General features: G+C 39.2%; 1 protein-coding gene across 2 annotated transcripts in view; it reads left to right on the top strand.

Annotated features, from left to right (window-relative positions):
- The window catches only part of SYT1 (synaptotagmin 1), a 130,779-nt gene that overhangs the window by 64,498 nt on the left and 44,819 nt on the right, over nucleotides 1-21,462 (top strand). For both annotated transcript variants that reach the window (XM_086609960.1, XM_086609961.1), the window contains exon 6: nucleotides 14,351-14,468. In XM_086609960.1, the coding sequence (XP_086466086.1) occupies nucleotides 14,351-14,468 (118 nt within the window). The remainder of the gene's footprint in view (nucleotides 1-14,350; nucleotides 14,469-21,462) is intronic.

Genomic DNA, 21,462 nt, shown 5'->3' on the forward strand with positions numbered 1-21,462 from the left:
TCCATTTCTGATCTCATTTTGGACCCAGATACTGTTTGTATGTGTATCTTGCTGGCCAAGCACTAGGTGAAAAGAAATACTTGAAACTGAATCCAGTGACATGGAGGCCAAGACATTTTCCTTGAGCATTACCTCTGCAATTACAATTATAGAAATAGTGCCAAAGGTAGGAGTTTCCAAACTAGCAGTTAGAAGGAGAGTTCAAAGTGGCATGTTATCGCTGCTTGATCAGCTGGATGCATTCACCTACAAGATAACCAAATTAGGAGCTATTGCTACTTCCACTGTCACTGATCATGGCAACTAAATTTGGGAACCCTTCTCTAGTGCCTTCTTCCACTTGTGGCTGACCTTAAGTTCAAATCTTCTTCGGTAGAGAACTTGTCATAAAATTGTAACCTAAGTCATTCCCTAGACGATTTCCATCATGTGGGGTTTATAACTTGCTTTTGATGCCACCAGCATAGAACATGGCACTGTGCTTCTCAGAGGTATGGATGGTAGTGGCCAGACAACACCTGAGTTTCCCATTAGAACATTAACCAATTTTAGGTGCTACTTAGCTTACTTCTGGTAATTTTCAGAGCTACTGGGTTGTCTGGAATCCGTTATTTTACCTTTGTTTTTCCAAATCTTCTTCAGTAACCGTGAAAATTAGCAGGAGGATCTCTGTTGATGAGTGGAGCTCAGGCTTCAAAACTGGCAGCAGCTCATTTTCATGTGAGTGCCCTGAGGTCTGCAGCTGACATCCCCTGTCTGTTAATGCCCAGCCCAGAATTAAGTAGCAGCGGATTATGCTGAAAGTGTTTTTACTCATTCAGACTTTCACATGAATCAGTCAAGCCAAACATTAATTTTCTGTGATGTTTTAAAGCAGGCAAGTTCTCCAGGAGATATGGGTCATTTGAATTAATTTTGATTATTCTAATTTTTTTGCTTGTACTTATTGCACCAAAAATAGGTACAACTATTACAAGTCCATGACACGAAGTAAAAGCTGCAGTTCTTCCACAGCACATCTCTGTAACCCATGATTTCTTTTTTGTCATAGTAGATTTTTGTCCTTGCATTTTCTTTTTATTTCACTCATAAAGATCAACTTTCATATGAAAATACATCAAAGCCCTCCAAAAAACTCTCATGTAACTTCAAGTGCCATCCAAATACATGCATGCTTCCCCATCCTCTTTCTTTTAAAATGAGGAGCAATTTCTCTCATTGCAATTTGTTATAGCAAATGATGATGTTTCTCTAGATACAGAATCATACTTTTCTACATGCTCTTTAAATCATTAAATCATTTAAAATCTCTTAAAAGACATGATTATTTCTTCAGAATGTCTGTCAGTGATACTAAACTGTTAGTTGATTTCTTAATGGAGAACTGTATGCTTTTAGTTTTATCCATCACCCTAAAGGAAAAATATACATATTTAGTGTATTGAAAGTTACATTTTTATGATTAAAAACATAAAATAAAAAATAATATATTCTGATATATATAATAATTGTAAATGAGAACATATTTTAATTAAGCTCTACTAGATTTGCTGCAGCAATCATGTGTTCCAGAATTACTTGAGAATATTGTGTTCCTGCTTGGATTTCAGCTTTAGAGTTCTACAATTGGCATAAGCTCCTGCGAGCACAAACACCAGTCACATAATGTAAGAATTTAAGGCTCTGAAACTTTCCTGTTTATATGTTCCCTATTATGAAAACTAGCTGTTAATCAGCCTTCAAGCACAATCACTACATATAAAGCTGTGAATATCTTGTATATAAACACTGGGACATGCTCCTTAGAGTTTTTAGCCCACCTGTTCATCTATTCCTTGGGTTTATTGCCAGAAGGCATCACTATATGAGCTCTTACAACTTGCCGAGGATAACAGGTCTTTAAAACCGATCTAATTTTATTCGCATTGAGCCTAGACTAGCTAGCTAACATTAAAATTTTCTTTCTGAAAAAAAAATCTCCCATTTCAAAAACCTTGGTTTAGTTTAAGAATTCCTATCAAATTGGGCATTTTTCTAAATGAGGTGAGGTTGTCTGCCCTAAATCTGGAGGACTCGTAGATCTTCAGGAAACATTTTAAAGAACCTCCTATAATCAAACTCAATCTAGGAAACAGGCAGTATTCAGGAGATTAGTGGTGTTCCCTCTGGCTGAGTTGGGAGGGAGGTGGCAGAAGGAAACCCCCTTATATGCTTGAAAGTTGGGCTTGTTTGGGTTTGGAGCAAGGAGCTAGAAACTCTCTGATTCTTAGTGCGTGGCATGTTGTCATGGCTACCTGGCCAAAGACTGTGAACTCTGAAAGCTCAGATTTCCTCGTGGCATCCTGACATTCAGCATTATCCTGCATGTTTTTAGTGGAAGTTCACCAAAGCCAAGTCTCTCATGACACATTTTAATATTATCTAATCAGAACATTGTGAAAGTTCCACGGGAAAATTCTGCGTGAGACCTTACTGGCAAAGGATACAAAGAGAAGGCTGCTGACAGTAGACCAGCGTTCATTGTAGGCAGCTTTGCACCTTAGCTGGAAAATTCTTAGAGGGTCTTCAGACGCAAAGAGTTTGCAAGTTACTGGTTTTAAGACACCAGTAGATGGAGAAAATTACACTTCTCTTATAGCTCCAGCAGTTACTCTATCTCTCTGTTAAAAATGTGTACTTTATTTGTTATTTGGATGTAACTGGACTCTACTCCAAGTCAATGATTCTTGTGCCCTTTTTCACTAGATTCAAGCCATTTAATACGTGATGCTTCTTCTTCTTCTCGACAGTATTTATGCACAGTAGTCAAGTTACTTGCAGTCCTCTTTTCAGAAAGCTGCAAAAATTAATCTGTTATGTTTTTCACGATCAGGCTTTTTCTCCATTTTTCCAAGAAGGGTTGTGACTTTTTACTGTCTTTGTAGTTTTCAGCATCTTAAAAAAAAATATACGTACACAAGAACTGTGTGCAGTATACTTTATATCTTTGCCAGACAGGCAAAGTCACCCACCACTTCTGCTCTCTTCTACTATTGAATGTTTTGCACAGCACTACACTAGCAGTTCAGAGTCTGTAGCTTATGACCCTAAATCCTCAGCAGGAGGTACTGCCTTGTAACATAAATTTTCTGATTCAGTATATACTTAGCAATAGTCTTGAGTTCTTTGTCTTAGATGTAGAATTTTTGCTTTTGGCTGTATGAAAATGTACTCTTTTTGACTGGTTACAGCTAAGTGATTTAGCACTTTCTCTTTGACCAACTTGTTGCATTATTATTTACCATTATGATAATTTTTGTATTACTTCCTTACTTTATCAGCAGAGATATCTTCCACATCTAGAAAAACAGCAGTAGACCTTGAAGAGAACAAAAAAATTTTTTTGCATGTTTCCTTCATCAGTCAAATTTACAGTCTTACCAAAGAGTCAGTCTGGTTTTAGTTGAAAAGACCCATTTTCCATAAAACCATGTGAATTCACATTCATTATATTTCATATCCTTTAAACCATCATTAATGCAAACTTTTATGAGTTCATCCTTTGTTTCATCTGGGTTTGATAAAAGGCAAATGGCTGATAGATACCACCTTCATCTCATTTGGCCTTTTTTGAGTGAAATGAGCATAACATTAGCGCTGTTCCAGTCTTCTGGAATTTCCCTTGTGGTCTAAGATTTATTAAAAATGAACATCATTGAGCCAGAGATCTCATGATAAGTGCAGTCTTCTTTCCTAGATTTTTATAGACGGCTGCAGTGACCTCTTTCTTTTTACTGAAGAGATTAATGAAATTCAGTGTGTGGTACTGATTGCTATGATGACCTTTGATGAGCTGTCTTGTCTTCCTAAAGAGTGTGTTAAGAAGAGTTTTTGAAAGTGAAATAGCCAGGAGAGGTGGAGTAATAATAAAAGAGGTTTTTGCCAGTATGTATTTATCCAAAAACTTTAATATATTCCAGTAGTTTCATAAAAATATATTTTTGAATATTTGGTTTAAATCAATATGAGCCTCGTAAGGGTAAGTCATAGAATAGTTTGGGTTGGAAAGGAGCTTAAAGATCATCTAGTATATAGTCAATAGATTTGAATCCATAGCACTAGTTGGAAGGAACTCATTCTTGAACTGAGCACAAATATTTAAATGAGCTGAACTTAAAACTTGTAATGCAAGGCGCTGTAGAAGGAGGCACGTATTAGTTTCTTCATTTCTACTGGAACCAAAGACAAAAATATTGAAGTTATCTGAGAGAGTATTTTACATATTTCTGACTTCCCCGAAATTAGGAAGCACTAGAACAAGAGTAACTCTCTTTTCTGAGGGTTTTCAGCTTGCCTCTTTTCCAGCTGCATATCCTTTACCCTATCTGATATTTTTAGGCAGTTTAGATGCTCTGGAAAAATCTCCAGTACAAAAATTAGTAAAAGAGTACAATGGAAGAAAACTTTCCAAATGAAGAGCAATGATACAGAAAGGGATTTCAAATCCTGCCTGTGCTTGTAGCACAGAAGCAGTGGATGGAAATAAAAGATCACATTGGCTTGGGTGAAATTATACATGAAGGAAAGTCTTCTTCATCTTGATAAATTACAAGTGGAGAACTGTCTTGTCATAAGACTTCACCTGTCAGCTGTTAACTTACAACAGCTGTCTGTGGTTTTACCATTAGCAAATCCAGTTCCTTTTCAGCTTGCTGTGCAGTCCCCTGGTCTGTCATCCTTTCCAGGTCACTACCATGGCTTCAGTGCAGTGAGGATCCTGACCTGACTGTATGGCTGAGATGCCCTCTTGTGAAAATAAAGGCACAAGCTGGTTTTGGCCCAGAACTGTGTTGCATGGTGCCCTGGAAGCTGGGGAACATGATAAGAAAGCTTCTGTAAATTTAATGGAAACCAGTGGCTGAAGGAGGACAGTGTTGTGGTTTAGCCCTGCTGGCAGGTACTCCACAGCCTCTCGTTCCCTCCTCCCCCTCGGTGGGGTGGAGAGGAGAAAAAAATGTAACAAAGGGCCTGAGAGTCGAGATAAGAACAGGGAGGGATCACCCACCAACCATGGCCCCAGGCAAAATGGACTTGGCTTGGGGATAAATCAATTTAATTCGTTAGCAGTTACCTCAGAGAGGAGAACAGGAAACAAAGCGACAAAGCCAGATCTCAAAAACACCTTCCCCCCACCCCTCCCTTTTTTCCCAGCTCTGCCTCCTCCCCTCAGCAGTGCAGGGGGACAGGGAATGGGGTTTGCAGCTCAGTTCATCACATGCTATTTCTGCTGCTCCTTCCTCAAGGGGGAGGACTCCTCACACTCTTCCCTTGCTCCAACATGGGGCCTCTTCCCACAGGAGACAGCTCTCCACAAACTTCTCTGACATGAGTCCTTCCTGCAGGATGCATTTCTTACCCATCAGATTGCTGCAGTGCAGGCTTTCCTTTTCCTTTTCTCTGCTTCACCGGCAGCCTCCGGCAGCATGGGGGTCCTTTGCCACAGAGTCCTCTGTGAACTCCTTTGGGTGCGGGTGTCTCTGCTCCAGCCTGGGGATCTCCACGGGCTGTGGGTGAATGATCTCTGCTCCACCATTAATCTCCACAGGTGGCAGAGGGGTCGCTGCCATCTCACCATGGGCTGCCGGGGAATCTCAGCTCCGGGACGCCTCCTCCTGCTCCATCTTCACTGACCTGGTGTCTGCGTGGCTGTTTCCCTCAGATCTCAGTCCTCTCTCTGCTGCAGCCGTGCAGGTCCCAACCAGCCCCACGAGCCCAGGCAGTCCGGACAGGACAAGCTCTGCCCGGCGGGTGCCCCAGCAGTGCGGCAATTCGGAGCTCTCCCAGCCACACCACCGCAGCCATCCCCAGCGGAGTGGTGGCAACCCAGCATGGGCAGCCACCCACCCCAGGGAGGCGGGAGCAGGGAGGGCTGCAGGGAAGCCCCCCACCTCCTGCCACTCTTCATTGAAGGTCCTGCACTGGCTCAGGTCCCTTTGTCCCCTTCATCAATACGACATTTGCAGAGGCACTGGTCAGCTGAGCCCTCGCCGGAGACTGGTCCGATCAGTTTTGGAGCTGGGGGAGCTTCTCGCATCTCCTTACAGTGGCCATCTCTGCAGCCCGTCCCCTCTACAAAACCCCACCACATAAACCCAGCACAGAGACTCAGATCTTGCCCTGTTCAGAGAAACCCTTGAGCACATGCCAGGTCCTCACATGTTCTGCTCGGCCCGCTGCTGGTGAACTGGCAAGTTTCTGGTTTTAAAACAACCACATCACGTACTGCCTCTTGTCTAATTGCCAATTTAGGAGATTTTGGAGGAGGCTGCTGTACTTTGCGGGGTTTGTGATTGGGTCATGGAAAGGAGCTGGAGAAGGTGCTGGGGCATGTTATGGAGGAACATGAAAGCTGCACTGGTGTTGCAGCAAGCAAGAGATGAGAGAAAGGAGGACATATATCCGCAGGAGTTGAATGAACCAGGCTGTGTTAGTGTCACTGCAAAAGAACCATTTATTTATAATGTAGCTGGGACTGGTACAAGGTACAAGATCTTTTTGTCTTGGCAGATTTTTACAGAGGAAGGGGAAGAAGATAGCTGGCTACAAAGGTAATCCACAAATTCCACTGAATTTCTCTTTGTGGTTCTTGCAGATCAAATAGAAGTCTAGTGTACAGCTTCAGTAATGGAAGCACTGAATTCACCTGGTGGTCTTCCCCTGGGGCTGCTGAATTTCAGCAGAATTTACCAGCAGCCATAGAGGATTACTGATTCTATCATGCCAATCATTCCCACCTACTGGTTTGTTTAATCTGTTTGTTCTATCTTTCATTAATCAATAAGGTATGGTCATTGTAGCAAGGACTCTGTTCATGCCGGCTTTTTAATACAGTACCACATTCAGTGGTACATCTTACAAGTAAGAAATCGGTAATTAAGTTGATTCTTAATCACAGTTCTCTGCTGTCTACCAACCCTGCATATTTTCGGAGATATGTTGTAATTTCAATCCATAGTCTAAATCTTTGAAGTTGATCACTTTTGGAAACTAAGACACTCTTGGTAGTAGAAATTACATTAACTAAGGATTAAGGTGCCCATGCTTACTACAAGAGATGTTTTCAAATCAAGGAAGGGTACTGTGCTGTGGCTTCCTGTACCCTATCACAGGAGGACAAGGATTTTCTGTGAACTGACTGCAATGCGCATATAATATTCGAATAATTATGGAAAAGCTTTCTGATTTGACTTCTCATAGTGTCTAATAAGCCAAAAAAAAAATCTTTCAAATGTATTACATTTCCTTTCAATGTTGTACTTAGACTACTCACTAGAAGACTAGCCTTGTGACATGCTATAGCTAATAAGTTTTCCATGCTGTCAAAAGTAATAATATTAATGTGCCATTCAGTTAAATTAATTTTGTTTTGTGCACTGGCCTGCATAAACGTGAGTGACATTTAGAAATATGATCAGGCAGGAGCTGAGGAGAAGCCAAGTGGCAAAATAGAGCAAGATGCAATCATTAAAGCGGAGCAGCCAGCTGCAAGCATTTGTGTATAGGCAGAGTTACAGAAAACCAGGCTATGATGTTTGGGCACCTATGTTTCTTTTACTTCATTCCTCCCTTTCACATTAATTTATGAAATTCGTTTTCTTCCTGTTTAATTAAGAACTTGGTATGTTTGGTAGCATGGTCTCTTGTTTGGAAATCAAAGAGTGCATTTCTGCTAATCTTTGATTTCAAGTGCCTTCAGCCACAGCGTTTCTCGTTTTGCAAGAGGCAGCTGATTGTAATGCTTTTAAACTGATGACTCTGAAGTGTCATTTTCTGCTAATAATAACAGTGTTTTCTCTTTCCATTTCCTCTGCATTTTAGAAAGCAGTAATAGAAGTGCTTTCTCTAAACAGTTAAAAATGTAATGAAGAGGACTGAAAGGAGGAAGCTGACAAAACCTGACTTGTTAATTTTATAACAACATTGACTGGTTCAAATTATTGCCCAACTTGCTTTCAAGTCCAATTTACCATTGAGTTGGAGAATATTACATAATTAGGGCAGTTAAAAGAAATGCAGTCTACTACCTTTCTCTATATATATTGCAATAAGACAGAGGTTTGTGAAGAATTCCTGTGTCAAGTAGTGCTGTTCAGAAGGGAAAAAAAAAAAAGTAGAAAAAAAAAAAGTCATTTTTATTTCCACAGAAAGATCCTGCCAGGTCTGTTCTCTTTAAGCAAAGGTAAAAAGTAGTGCTGGCATACAGAAGTTGTATCACAAAGGAGTCAGAAGGTAGGACTGTAGTACGGAAATCAGTCAAAAGGAATATGCAATTAATCCATTTCTTTTGACTCTTCCTCACTCCTACTTTATACTAGGACTGTATCCCTACAGATACCACCTCCTGATACCTTTAATAAATTCACTGTATTTGGAAGATTGTTCCCTGTCTGCTTGAAAACTTCTCCCTTTTGAAACTTACCTCGTGGACCTTTGCTTCTATTTCTGTTCTCCATTCACCTAGGATCAGTCTCCTTTCCATCTCTTCTTTAGCCTGTTGTCACTGCTAATCCTTTTTTGCAACTTCTAAAATAAGCCCTCAGGATCTTTGCCTCAAGAACCCTCTGTTTCTTCTGAGATCTCCTGCTGTAACCTATTTCACTTTGCTTTGCTTCTTATTTTACTTGTTACGTGGCTTGTAACTAAACACTTTACATTAACAGGAGCTTCCTTTTATGGCCAAGTTTGCACATTTGAAGAGGGTATAACTTATGAAGACGCTTCTGAAATAATGTTAGTAAAAGCAAACAGAAGATAATATTGATCACAGACGCTCTGTACTTCCATTTTGGAAGACAAGTGGGTTATTCCTGCTAATAAAGACTAATAAGATCCTTGAATAAGGAAACACACAGTAGGGCATTGTCTGTTCATATTTTATTGTTTTAAAATATTTTCTTCTATAGTCCAGTAGGTGCAGTCATGAAAAAGGTTCTTCCTTGTCTCCAGAGGCGTTTAGCACTTATTTACTGCTAGCTGTATAACAGTGTGGCTGCGCTGTTCTGGGGCATGAAATCCTTTTAGACAGCAAAGGAATTATTCTGCTTGTCAGATTAATGGTTTAGTTGTTAAAGTCCTTTAGTTTATATTGGCTGAGTTTATAGTTAACATTTTGCAAGTCTGAAATAGCTACTTCTGTAATCAACCTTTTGATTGAAAAGGCTGGGGAGAGCTCTGCCTCTCCTCTTTGCTCTCAGTACTTTATCCCAAAAGTAGTTCATAAACTTCGGGGTACAGTGGTACTTGGTGTGCATACATATTCATGTGATAGTCTCCAAAAGTGCTATAATAATGGGCTGAGACATTAGCTCCAGCTTTTCAATCTCTTTCCGGTTCTTCTTCATCTTTCCCTGCTGCACCATCTCTTTCCAGCTTATTTATGCAAACCAAGTTTTAAGAGGTTCTTGCTCACTTCCCACTCCTTTGCCTAATTGTGGCAGAATCATCTTCATATTGTCAGGTCATCTAGTCCCCGATTTGCAGGTGTAAGAGAAAAAGGTTGTCTTTCTTTCCTGATTGCACCTATTGCTTTGTCCTTTAACCATGTATTGATCAAAAATACAATGCCTTTGAAACTGGTAATGTTAAAGACAGCTGTTGTGGCAATAAAATTTCAGGTTTAAAGGAAAAAGGAAGCCAAACAAACCAGTATTTCCTTTTCCCAGTATGATCTCTATTTGTTCTAGGGTCTGTGGAGGAACAATACTTTCCCAAATGTAGATTCCAGCTATGTATATGGGTTGCTAATTCTACCCACTTGCTATGGTGGCTTAACTGAAGTTGTGTCCAGTCCATGTCAGATGTTTCTGCATCCATGTGATTCTGTTTCTGGTATTATTGCAACACCTTTGCAGCTTAGTGTGTTCATGGTTTACATGCCAAGAAAAAGAATTTGTTGAATTTGAGATCTCCATGTGTAGACAGAATACGACGGCCTCAAAACTGTCTGAAGCCCATGGATGTGGGAATGAGGATTAGAGAATCTGTCATTACATTTAACCTGGGTTTCCTGAATGTCAAAGACTTACTTACAACCCGCCTTTATGCTGTCCCTCTTTTCTCTGCAGGGTTTTGAAACATTTTGGTTGGTGTGAAAACTATACAGGGAACGTTATGAGCTTCCAGTGTAAATATTGATTGGTACAAGATTGTATTTCAGGTCTTCGCTTATAAACCATGTCCTATTGTGTTTCTCTCAGTCTTATGCAAATATCCACGATCAAAACCAGGTATTGAAGTTGTAAACCAACCCCACTATGTTTATATCCTTCCTCTACTGACTATTTTGGAGTCTTAGATCCAATTAGGAAAAAAGCATATGGTGCTGTTGCTCATTATTTTGGTATTGTTTTACCAAGAGAGCTGCAAGCATCAACTTTCTCATAATATCTTCCACAAAAATGTGGAGAAAGTTTATATTAAGAAGACAGATATCTCTGTTAGAGATTCTGTAGTGCGAATGAGAGCAATCTGCATAAATAACATTTTTCTCCGTAGCTCGTTAGCGGAGTGTACTGTCAAGGCAAAAATGACTACTGACAAATACGAGAAGAAACATGAGACAGGCAGGAACCACTTAGAGACATCTCTAAAAAGTCTAGGTTCTCAACAGGACTTCCAATAACCTTTTCTAAGCTCAAGAAGTGTTAGCAGCACTGTCTATGTCATTAGTGTTCTGCTCCATTGCATCCTCTTTAAATGTAATGAAGTTATGAAGTTGCTTAGATGGAAAGAGTCTTTTGATTGGTGTTTAGGCATTATACATGAATAGGTTAATGTCTATGAACCTCCCAGTTGGAAGTTTCTAACACTAACTTAGAGTTTCCATCAGAGATCAAAGTAATTTACTAACATAAATTATTTATACATGGGGCTGAAAGAAATTCATAATAACAATAAGGCACCTCCGTGAGATAATCACCATACCAGAAGCACTCATCTGTACCTTGTAGCCCTGCAGGGGTTTGTAATTATCTCCTGCAAACCACACCTCTAGTGATTGCTTTTTGTTGCTTCATTGCAGTGCTGCCACTTGCAGTATTTTGCCTGGCAAATATTTTTAAAATTAAAAAAAAAAGAAAAGAAGAGCAGCTTAGGAATAGAAAACAAAAAAGTACTGAATGTGATTCTGTAAGCATTTAAAGAGGTACCTGTGCTTTTTTTCAAGTTATTCACTGGAATAAGCCCATCATCTGCTTCCATTTCCCATGGCTTGCTGGTGATCTATGGAAAACTGGCTGTTTACATGATGCTGGCTCATTCTCCATGCTTCCTGCAGCTAAAATTACATTAAAAGAGGCTAAAAATGCAGTAAATGCTCTCATAAAATTACTCTTCTGTGTAGACAATTGCGGTATTTGCACAGAAGCAAAACGTGATTACAGACGGAGAAAGGCTGGTGAGAGGTGATGGTCTCCGTGGCAATAACTGTGTTTGTAAAGTACCTCCTCCAGCCTCTGCTGAAGCACTCAGGTCAGAAACAACAATCCTAACACCGTTTTAGGCTTACTAAACATACTCTAGTCTCAATACAAACACACACATACACACAAATCTAAGATGGGGGACTAAAACAAGCTTTCAAATATACCCTATTTCAGTCTTACTCAGAGCCCCATGAATCAACTAGGCTAATTTAAGCCAAATCTACCATGTAATAGAACAGTGACCGTGGAGAACACCTGGTGGCTGGCTGAGCTGTGATCGTGATAACACAAATCAATAAGCAATTGATTTCTTCCATTCTGAACAAGCTGCAAGTGATAGATCAACTTCACCGTTAGCCTGGCCAATATGGACTTCCAAAACCGAATGTCAGGGGAACAGGAGCATGTTTCGCTGTCACTGTGCCGTTGCAGGCTGTTAGAGCTGAGTATAAGCTATGCAGTTTGCACAGCTGAAATCCATATTTCCATCATCTGAATCTATGCTGGGATTTATAACAGTATGCGCAGACAGGAAGGAATACCCAGTCCTTCCACAGCAGTGCAGTACATGCTGTGAAAGACATCTTTGGTTATTCTAGATATGAGTTAAAAATGTAAATTTTCTGATATTAGGATCTGTTCTTTTCAGCAAGGTTATAACATCATTATAGCCCTCCTGGGTCAGATATAGGTCTCTAAGATACTGCTCCCCAGCTACCCCCTTTGCAGCCTGGAGAGTCCTAATCTACTTAGCTGTTCCTTCTGCAGAAGCTGTGTCATATCTTTGATCATTCCTGCTGCTTTTCTCGGAATCTTTCCCAATTCTACCATATCCTTTTTGAGGTGGGGAGGACACTGTAAGTTTTCAAGATACTGGAACATGTGCATTCTGACAACATTTTTATACGTGATACACATTTGGCATCATGAGCTATTTTATTGTGTTCTCTCTGAGCATTGCCTAACTGTACATAACTGTGTTTGTTCTGTATGATTCCTGACCACTGGTGATCCCTGCGCTGATGTTTTGTGGGCAGCTATCTATTACAGTCCCTGGCTCTCATTCCCAACTTGCAATAATTGATTCAGACTCTGTCACTTTATAGGTGTTGCGTTATTGTTGCAGTTTCTTTTTTTTTTTATCATTAAAAGGAACAATAACTACATGATGCCATTCTTAATATATATCACTGCAGTCCATTGCTGGGAACAGCAAAGAATTCTGCATCTGCAAGGAAGTCTTCTGAGATAAGCCCACACACCTTTTGATAAGGGAGGAAAACATAAACTCTGAAGTATAGCTGAGTATCTGGCATGCATCCTTCAGATAGTTATACTGCAGATGCTTATCCAAACCTGGATAAAAAGTGGTTGTGTGTAAGGGCTATTGAGAGAAGAACTGCCACTGATGCTGAAAATTTGGCTTAGTTGATGAAGTTCAGGTTCTCTTAAATGACTTAGAAGCTTGAGCTCCCAGTTGGAAAGGAACATTTTGGGTTCCTTTTACATGGATCGTAAAGTCCTTAGGACATGGGCTGTCTTTTCTCTAGGAAATGCCCATTACATCCATGAATTTATGAGACAGTTGCTCTCAGTAGCGTTCCCCCAGCTTTTTAGGTAAGGTTCTGACTTTGCCTCTTTCCCCTTGGCTCCTTGAGCCTTGTAAATTGCCATGTTGGTTTGCATTTGTGGTACATGGAAAAGGTGCATAATTCCTGCAAAAGATTACCTAGTGTCTTAACAAAAAGCTTGGATAAACCCACAAAACTTTTCAACAACCAGTCTTCCAATTTATTCTAACAAAACACTGGAACCAAAGAGATGTATCTTCATAGAAATGTACTTTACTGCCAGAATAAATTGTGGGAACAGACATATGCCATAAGAACTACTGTCTTTGAAAGAGAAACATTGCTGTCTGAAGTGCTTTATTGGACTGTTCAGAGTAACCTGATTCTTCTTGTCTCAAAAGCAACCTTGTTACCCACCTAGAAATACCGTTGTGCCTGAAAGGAAAGAGAAAAGTGGCTTGGATCATCCTAGTGATCATTTCCACACAGTATTCTCCTCATTTTCTCACTCTTTCTTATCTGCAAGTTCTAATCTATTATTCCTCCTTTTAAAACAAAGTTCTTATAATTCTGAATGTAATTCAGCCTTTCCCTCTTTGCGAGAACTGTTAGGAAGATACTAAGCAATGAATAACATAAGTTGCATTTGGCAGGATCCCAGATGATAAGCTGCAAGACTGAAGGCAAAACCAAATCTTTCCAGCCATTCCTGATGTGAGGAGGGACGCACTGTGCACTTTCCTGGTCTATATCTGCCTTCTTTTTTTTTTTTTTCTTTTGCCTGTCAGATAGGAGACAAGTCTTTTTTTATACTGAATGTTTTGTGCTTTGTGGTTTTTATACTTTTTGCTTTGATGACAAAGTGTGGTGAGAAAGACCTATGTTATTGTTTCACGGAAAACAGTCTGGTGGTTATGTATGCATGTGTGTTAATTCAGTTCCACTGAAACACAACCTGAAAAAAAAAACCACTCATGACTGGGTTTACAGGGCAAACAGTATTTGTGGGACCCTGATTGTCAGGGGTGAAACACTGAGCAGTATAACTTACTTTCTAGCCAGCAAATATCTTGTCATTTGGCTCCATACAGGATAGATGCTGTGAACTCCAAGTGCTGCAACAGACTTGAGGTTATCGAGGATTTAAGCTGGGTGACTTTTGACAGATATCTCATACTGTTCATTTGAATGTTTTGTTTAACAATAGGAGTTTGAGATGTAATCCTTTTAATTTTCTGTGGGGCTTTCACAACTGTACTTTTAAAAAGTAAAAAAAAATTATTAAAATATAACACCATATCTTGTTTGCTTTCACAGCAAGAAAAACTGGGTGATATCTGCTTCTCCCTCCGTTACGTTCCTACTGCTGGCAAACTGACTGTCGTCATTCTGGAGGCAAAGAACCTGAAGAAGATGGATGTTGGTGGACTATCAGGTATGTGCATGAAAATCTGCTTGTAGATTTTGCAGGCTTGTAAAGGCAGAAAATCAACTCGTTTTCTATTGGAGATACTTTGGCTGAGAAGGTAAGGGTTCTTGTTCACTGCCTGGAAAATGTGGTTAGTGTTTTCTGAAAGTTAGAGCATGACTGAGTATATCAGAAATCATTCTAGCTTAAAAAAACGAATTTCATTATACATTGCATTCCACTCCAAGACAAGATCTGAAGAGTTAAACAGTCAGGTGACAGTGCAAGCTCTCTGTACTTTCCTTCTCTCCTGTTGCCTGGAGATAAATACAGACTATTCAAGCAAGAGAAAAAAAATCTGACTACAATTCCTATTGTCCATTTAACCTAACAAAACGTGAGCATTTCCCTACAATGTTACTGATAATAGAGGAACTCATCACAGGTCACCATGCTGACTGCTGGGTGAGGTACTAGGATAATTGTTGCTGCGTTTCAAGGGCTCAGGTGTGATTGCTCCCATGCACAGACTTGAGAGTGCTCTACATTTGCATATACACCAGCAATCAAAATTACAGTCTTGCACTTGCGGTAGTGAGGTTGATACCTCCAACATGCTTAGTACCTACAAATAGTCCTCATAGTCTTTCCTCATGGTAATGCTGTACACACCGTGGGTGAGATGATGTATGCCATCTCTAAGGAAGCGTGCAGTCAGCACACGTGGCATCAGGGCTGTAGCTCTGTGGTAGAGCTGTGTCCCAAGGACCTGGTGGAGCTCTGTGTAGGCTTCTGTTGTCTGCTGTGTCTGGAATTTGAACACAGATTACTGTCTAAATTGCCAATTAGCTGAGACCAAATTAAATAACAAGATGCTTTATAAGGAGAGGTCTTTCCAGGAGAATTTTATTTTATATACCTTCTGTTTAAAAGAGACAGTTTCTACTGACCAGTGAAAATGAGAATATTTCCAGTGCAGCTCTAGAACTGCAAACTTTTACAGCTATCACTAACACATAGATGATGTAATTTGTGATTTTGAATTAGCAAGTGACAAGAAAAAAGTGTTTTGCTTTTATTTTCTTACAACTTTAGCACAAGGTAAGAGTTATACTCAAAATACACAGAGAAATGGGAACCTGCTAAAAGCAAGCCTCAAGGTTTTATCTACAACTTTTGATGAACAATAACAGGAGGACCTTCACAAAGTGAGGGGAAACAAAGTCTCTATACCAGTAACCAGTTTGGTTTTTTTTTATTTTTCTTGCTTCTAAAGTCTCCCACTGCACAGCAACAGACATAATAAAGTAAAAGACATCAAAATATAGTTGTAGTCATTATCTCAGTCAAGTCTAGTGTTTTCTTGGCTAAAATGGACACTGGATTAGTACACACCAGTAATAGTTTCCCTAACACTCATACTGAACCAATTGCAAATTAATGTTCCTAAGCACATTTATTTTCTAATTGTTTTGTAATGGAAGATTGGATTCTTATAATGAGGAAGTGTGGGGGTTTGTGACTGAAGTGTAGTTCTAAGAGCCAGAGCATCTGTATTCTGTTACAAACTTTGCGAGAAGTATGATGGGTAATGGATACTCAGCTCATAAAAAAAGAAAGAACAGATCAGGGGAAGCACTAATGAACTGAAGACCACCTAGAAACTTCAGATGAAAAATATAATGCATTGTGTTGGAAATAACTGCAAAGAAATGAATGGGCTTACTCTCCTCTATGTGCTTCAGCATTTAAATATAATGCTAAGGGATGACAGGTTTTGTTCTCCTTTTTTAGGGCCATGCCAAACTAGAAACATCATGTTCTCTCAGAGACAAACAAACCCTATGGGATACCATGGTTGTAGCAGGAATTCAAAAGTCACTGACAGTGATAAATAGCAGTTAGTACGGTTCTCCTGAGGCAGTAATTATAGACGAAATAATGTTGGTTTAAAGTGGATCCAGTATCTTTCATTAGGGAATTTATCTTTTGAATAAATTATGCAGAAATAACTTTTGAAATCAAGCTGAGATTCTGTTGTCATTATTCACGCTAAATAATACCTACTCTCAAAGTACGGTACTGCTAAGTGGTAATGAAGGTGACAAGGCTTTATCTTGATTAGCAAACGCTTTCCCTGGTAGTTTTGTTATTTCCTCTAGATCCTAGAATGGCTTTTCACTTTGCAAAACTGAAAGTTTTGCGTTGCAGTGGAGGTGGGAAAATGTTAACAATCAAATGTGATCTCAAACTGAACGTTACCTGTATACTCAACAGCACTTACTGTCACCAACGGAAAGCCATTAGCAAGAGGTGAAAATTATGTAATTGACACAGATGGGAAAAAACAAATCTAGAAGTTTGTCAAAAATAGGTAAAAAGTATCTGGGGTTTTTTGAGTTTAGAATATGTATTTTTGTTATTTTCTCTTATTTTGGAGAAGATGCTGGAAAAACAGAAGACAGACATTTGGAAAGGGCTCTATTGTCTCTTGCATCCAGCCTTTATGCCTCTCTATGGGGTTTATCTGCCTTGCAGAAAGGAGAAGCGAAGCCCTGGCGCCTGCAAGAGATCTGACATAGCACTGCCAAGCATTCGCAGCACAGTGGTGGGCGACCTTGCAATTTCCTTCTGGCTGCTTCTCTCCACAACTTGAGTATTACTGCTGCTAGTAAATATCTGCTCTCCCTTTGCACCTCAGTGATGTGGAAAGCTTTAGCATTTATGTTATCTTTAGTCCCAATACAAAGAACCAGTCGCTGTGGGTCAGCAGTCTTCTGCACTTTTATTTAGTAATTTATTAAAAATTGGAATGCACCCATAATTGTGGTCAGTCGGACTTAAGAACATGCTTGATTTTCAATATGTATGTTTTATGTTTTGCAGATAGAGAGCCTAGTTAAGAAAGTACCTATCAAAAGCAAGAGACAGATCAAAGTGGATTAAAAGTATTAGCTTTCCTAGCACTTCTACAGGGTGAAATTCTACTGGTGAAACCTTAATCCTGCTAGTCAGCGTTTATATCCCATTTAACGGTTACTACAGTTGCAAAAAAAAAAAGCCTTTATCTCTAGTGTTTTGAACTTTTCCATAAATTTTATTTGCAGTCAAAAGCCAAGCGCAAATTACTTCGGAAACAGACAATAAAAGACAACAGACTAATAATCAAATTCATTAGACTCCTTCTAACAAAACCAGATCACCCATCTGAGCAATAAACTCCCAGGTCTTAAACTTAATTGCGACATCAGGCTGTGACTAAAGCAAACCTTGGCTCAAAAACTGGATCTGTTCAGCCTGAGCTCATCAAGTCACCACAACAAGTGGAAATTATTACTTCTGGTGAGCGAGGGTCTCTGGCAAACAATTATGCATGTTTTAAAATGGCATTTTAATCATTTAAATTATATTCAGATGCATTTTTAATTAATCTGACATCTGGCAGGTGATATGTAGGAATGTAAGCTATAAAAAGATTATTTTTGTTTGTCTGAATCTGGTAAACTTAGGTTACATGGCTTTTTGGTATCCTTCATCCAAAATGTCTACAAGACTTAGAAGCTTAGGTCTTACAGCAAACCAAGGGAACTTAGACTCCCAAGTCACTGTGTTGTCCTTTGGGTTTTTTTAATTTCATTTAGATGATTTGCAAAATTGGAAGATTTCAAAACCAGTTTGCAGTTTAATCTCTCCAAAAAGGCCATAGAAACATAGTCTGACTAATTCCTCGATAAGGGCACAATGCAGATCAACAATGCCATTCAGTTCACAAGGGTTGTCTATGAATTATGATACTTTATTCAGGTTTACAATCCCTTCTGGTCCAGAAAGAGGGCAGGAGTTATCTGCAGGTCTCTTATGAGATATTCATTTAAATCAAAGTGCTAGTGATTTCACATATGGATTTAAATGAGTATGAAACTTTTATCTAAATGCATTTTAATCTTGTTTTTCTTTGTAGTTTTTACTTATTTTCTAAAGAAAAAATGGTTGTTTAACTCTCAGAACGTCAGACTAGCAGGGAAATGTGGTCTGTGCAATAAATACGGTGCTTCTTTTTATTACGTAGGAAGATTCCCAATATAAATTGCTCAGAGAAGTTGTGGATGCCCCCTCTCTGGAGGTGTTCAAGGCCAGGTTGGACGGTGCCTTGAGTATCCTGGTCTAGTTGAGAGGCGTCCCTGCCCATGACAGGGAGGTTGGATTAGATGATCTCTGAGGTCCCTTCCAGCCTATGCCATTCTATGATTCTATGATTCTATGATTAATATACCTTTATGCAGGCAGTTCTATAGATTTCCATGTATTTAGTCATACTCTCCATTTGTAATCATTTTTGTTCTTAACTAGAAGTAAAAACTTTCATTTCAACTTTCAATAGCTTTCTCTGCTTTGACCAAGCCAATCGTTGAAATAAATTATCTGAATACATTGAAAAGCATTTTCACTCTGAACCTTCGGAAGGCTGGCACCTAGGCAGGCTGTTGTTACGGGTGTTTAGCTACCCAGGCTCTTTGACTTGAATGCTCTTTTTTTTATTTAAGAACTTCAGTGGCTGAATGTATTACTGGCAAAATACTGTTTTGTATCAAAAAGTCATCTCTTAGTAGCAGATAATGCGTGTAAGCTTTAACATAGCTCATCATCTTTTCAGGATTAATTTCAGTATGGTTTATTCCTTCAAAAAATCATTGAAGGCTAATGTGGTTTTGTTCTCTGTGTTTTATTTAGTATGCTTAGCTTTTGGCAAATCTAATTACCAGGAATGTATCCTAGTAGCAAGCAATGTACCCTCGCCTTATCTCTTCAGCACTGCTGCCTCTCACCACTCCCCCTGATCAGACCGGGGAGTTTCAATGGGGAAGGAGATGCCCTTGCTGGCAGGGGCTCAGGTATTGCCTTAGGAACTGTTGCCAAGTAGCAAATATTTTAGCAGACCCCAAACTGTACCTATTTATGCCAAATTAATGCTTAGGAAGAACTGCGAGCAAAAGAGGATTGTCATTGGATCCATGTGCTCTTCCTTCTTCAGAAAGCTGCAGATACAGCTGTGAAAAGAAAGCAGCCCGTAATCCAGTCTATTATGTGTGAAAGCTAATCTCAATATTTATGAGTTATAAATAGAAAATACACAGCATCTCTTTGTATCTGCCAAGCAAATACTATAAATCAGAACCTTCTCTGGGGACCAAATGGTACTATAGCTGAAATAAAGCTAGTTTTCTACAATTAGACATTTATTTTTAATATTGCATTCAAATTCAAAAGGCTTGGTTGGATGCCTTAGAAAAGAATTGAAAAATTAAAAATTGTTTGGAGACCAGCTCTTTGAAGATAGAGTGAATGCTCATGAATTATGCAGTCAGAGCATTCACTTTAATAACTTCATTAAAACATAAGAAACCTTAAAAGCTAGCTAACACAAATGTAGCATTGTGGAAAGAGGAATACACCATTAGTGCCATGGCCTTGCTATAAGCCATATTGTAAGCATAACTCAGTGAATATTAAGGGAAAAGAAAACAGCCTTATTAAAAGACCAAATAAAAATAAACAACAAACATCGCTACCACAACAGCTGCATTTGCAACTAGCCTAATCCTAAAGAATCCAACAGAGATCATACCAACAAATACTTTAAGATCTCTACTCTACGGTGAGGATTTCTACAACATTAGATATCTCAGTATCTCTCCTGTAATACACTGGCAGAACTTCCAACAGTAGATGGCTGCAACAATACATCTCTCTAACACTTTCAAAGCAGTCTCATGAAATCATGGTAAATTCACTGTGGGCTCCCATAGTGGTGATGGAATCAGTCACCAAATCTCCATCGTCTTAAAATCTTTCTCTCCTTTTTGGAAGAACCTTCCTATTGGTGACATCTTCCTTAAGACTGGACAGTAGGGACTGGGGTCTTGTCTGAAATGGTCCTCTTCAATGGGTAAATAAGGTCTTAGGGACTTGTTTCTTCTAATCCTAACTCAAGCCTTTGACATCAAACCACCTTCTTCCTCAAGTTAAAAGCCGAAGAAGGCAATTCCAAAATCAAAATATATTTCAAATTACAATGTATTCATCTTAGAAGTTATGTTAAAGAATACGTAAACTCTCATATTCCAGGGCGTTTTGGAGAGTCTTATGAGGATGCTGTCAGGTAATTATCCATTTTGGAGTGAGTACACAATTTCCACTGAATCATATCCTACAGGCTATTGCACACAATAATGTATTGTATAAGATGGACCATCAAATGTAGCATTTCCTACAAAGAAGCAGAATCAAATTGTTCTGCTCTTTTTTTCCTTCTATGCTTACAGTGAGGAAAAATAGATTGTGCCTGCTGATTACCAGTGAAGTTGTACAAAACCTGTAGGCATTGCTCTGAGAAACCTTAGGAGAAACACTGTGCTGAAAAAGCGCCTGGGCTCAGGAGGTGTTTGAACAGCTTCTTGATTTGAGAAAGGAAAGAAAGCTTATTGTGTGTGTACATCTCCTTAATCGTACACGCTGACCAAAGGTATAGGAGGTCAGCACCCTGCTGTGTGGACTCTGCCAGCCAATAGTCGTAATTTTCTGGCTTTGCTATTGATTTCCCCCCACCCTCCGTTCCCCAAAACAGAGCGCAGGAAGACTTCTTATTCTTTTATTTGAATAGCCACATCAAAAGAATGCATTTTGTATGTGTTTGTGTGCATGCTTCTTCCTGATTAAATTATAGTATGTTTTTATTTGGTTATGCAGTCCCAAAGCAAGTGTGGAGATGTGTGTGTTAATTACTTATATGAAAATGAGATAGTTAATACTTTAGGTTTTCAAGCTCTACAAGAATTTTATAGCAACGTGAGTGGCTGTAAAATGGATATAGAAATACTGTAGATAGATTCTGGAGTCTTTAGGGAAATTAGTCAGTTCTCTGACTAGTAGGTTTAATTTATTTTTACTCTCTGAAAATAGCAGGCTATGTCTTTTCTTTTAAAGGACTTGAAGAAAAAAAAATAAAATATGAACTCAAAAA

This window comes from Tauraco erythrolophus, chromosome 4 (assembly GCF_009769465.1).
Source record: "Tauraco erythrolophus isolate bTauEry1 chromosome 4, bTauEry1.pri, whole genome shotgun sequence".
NCBI lineage: Eukaryota > Metazoa > Chordata > Aves > Musophagiformes > Musophagidae > Tauraco > Tauraco erythrolophus.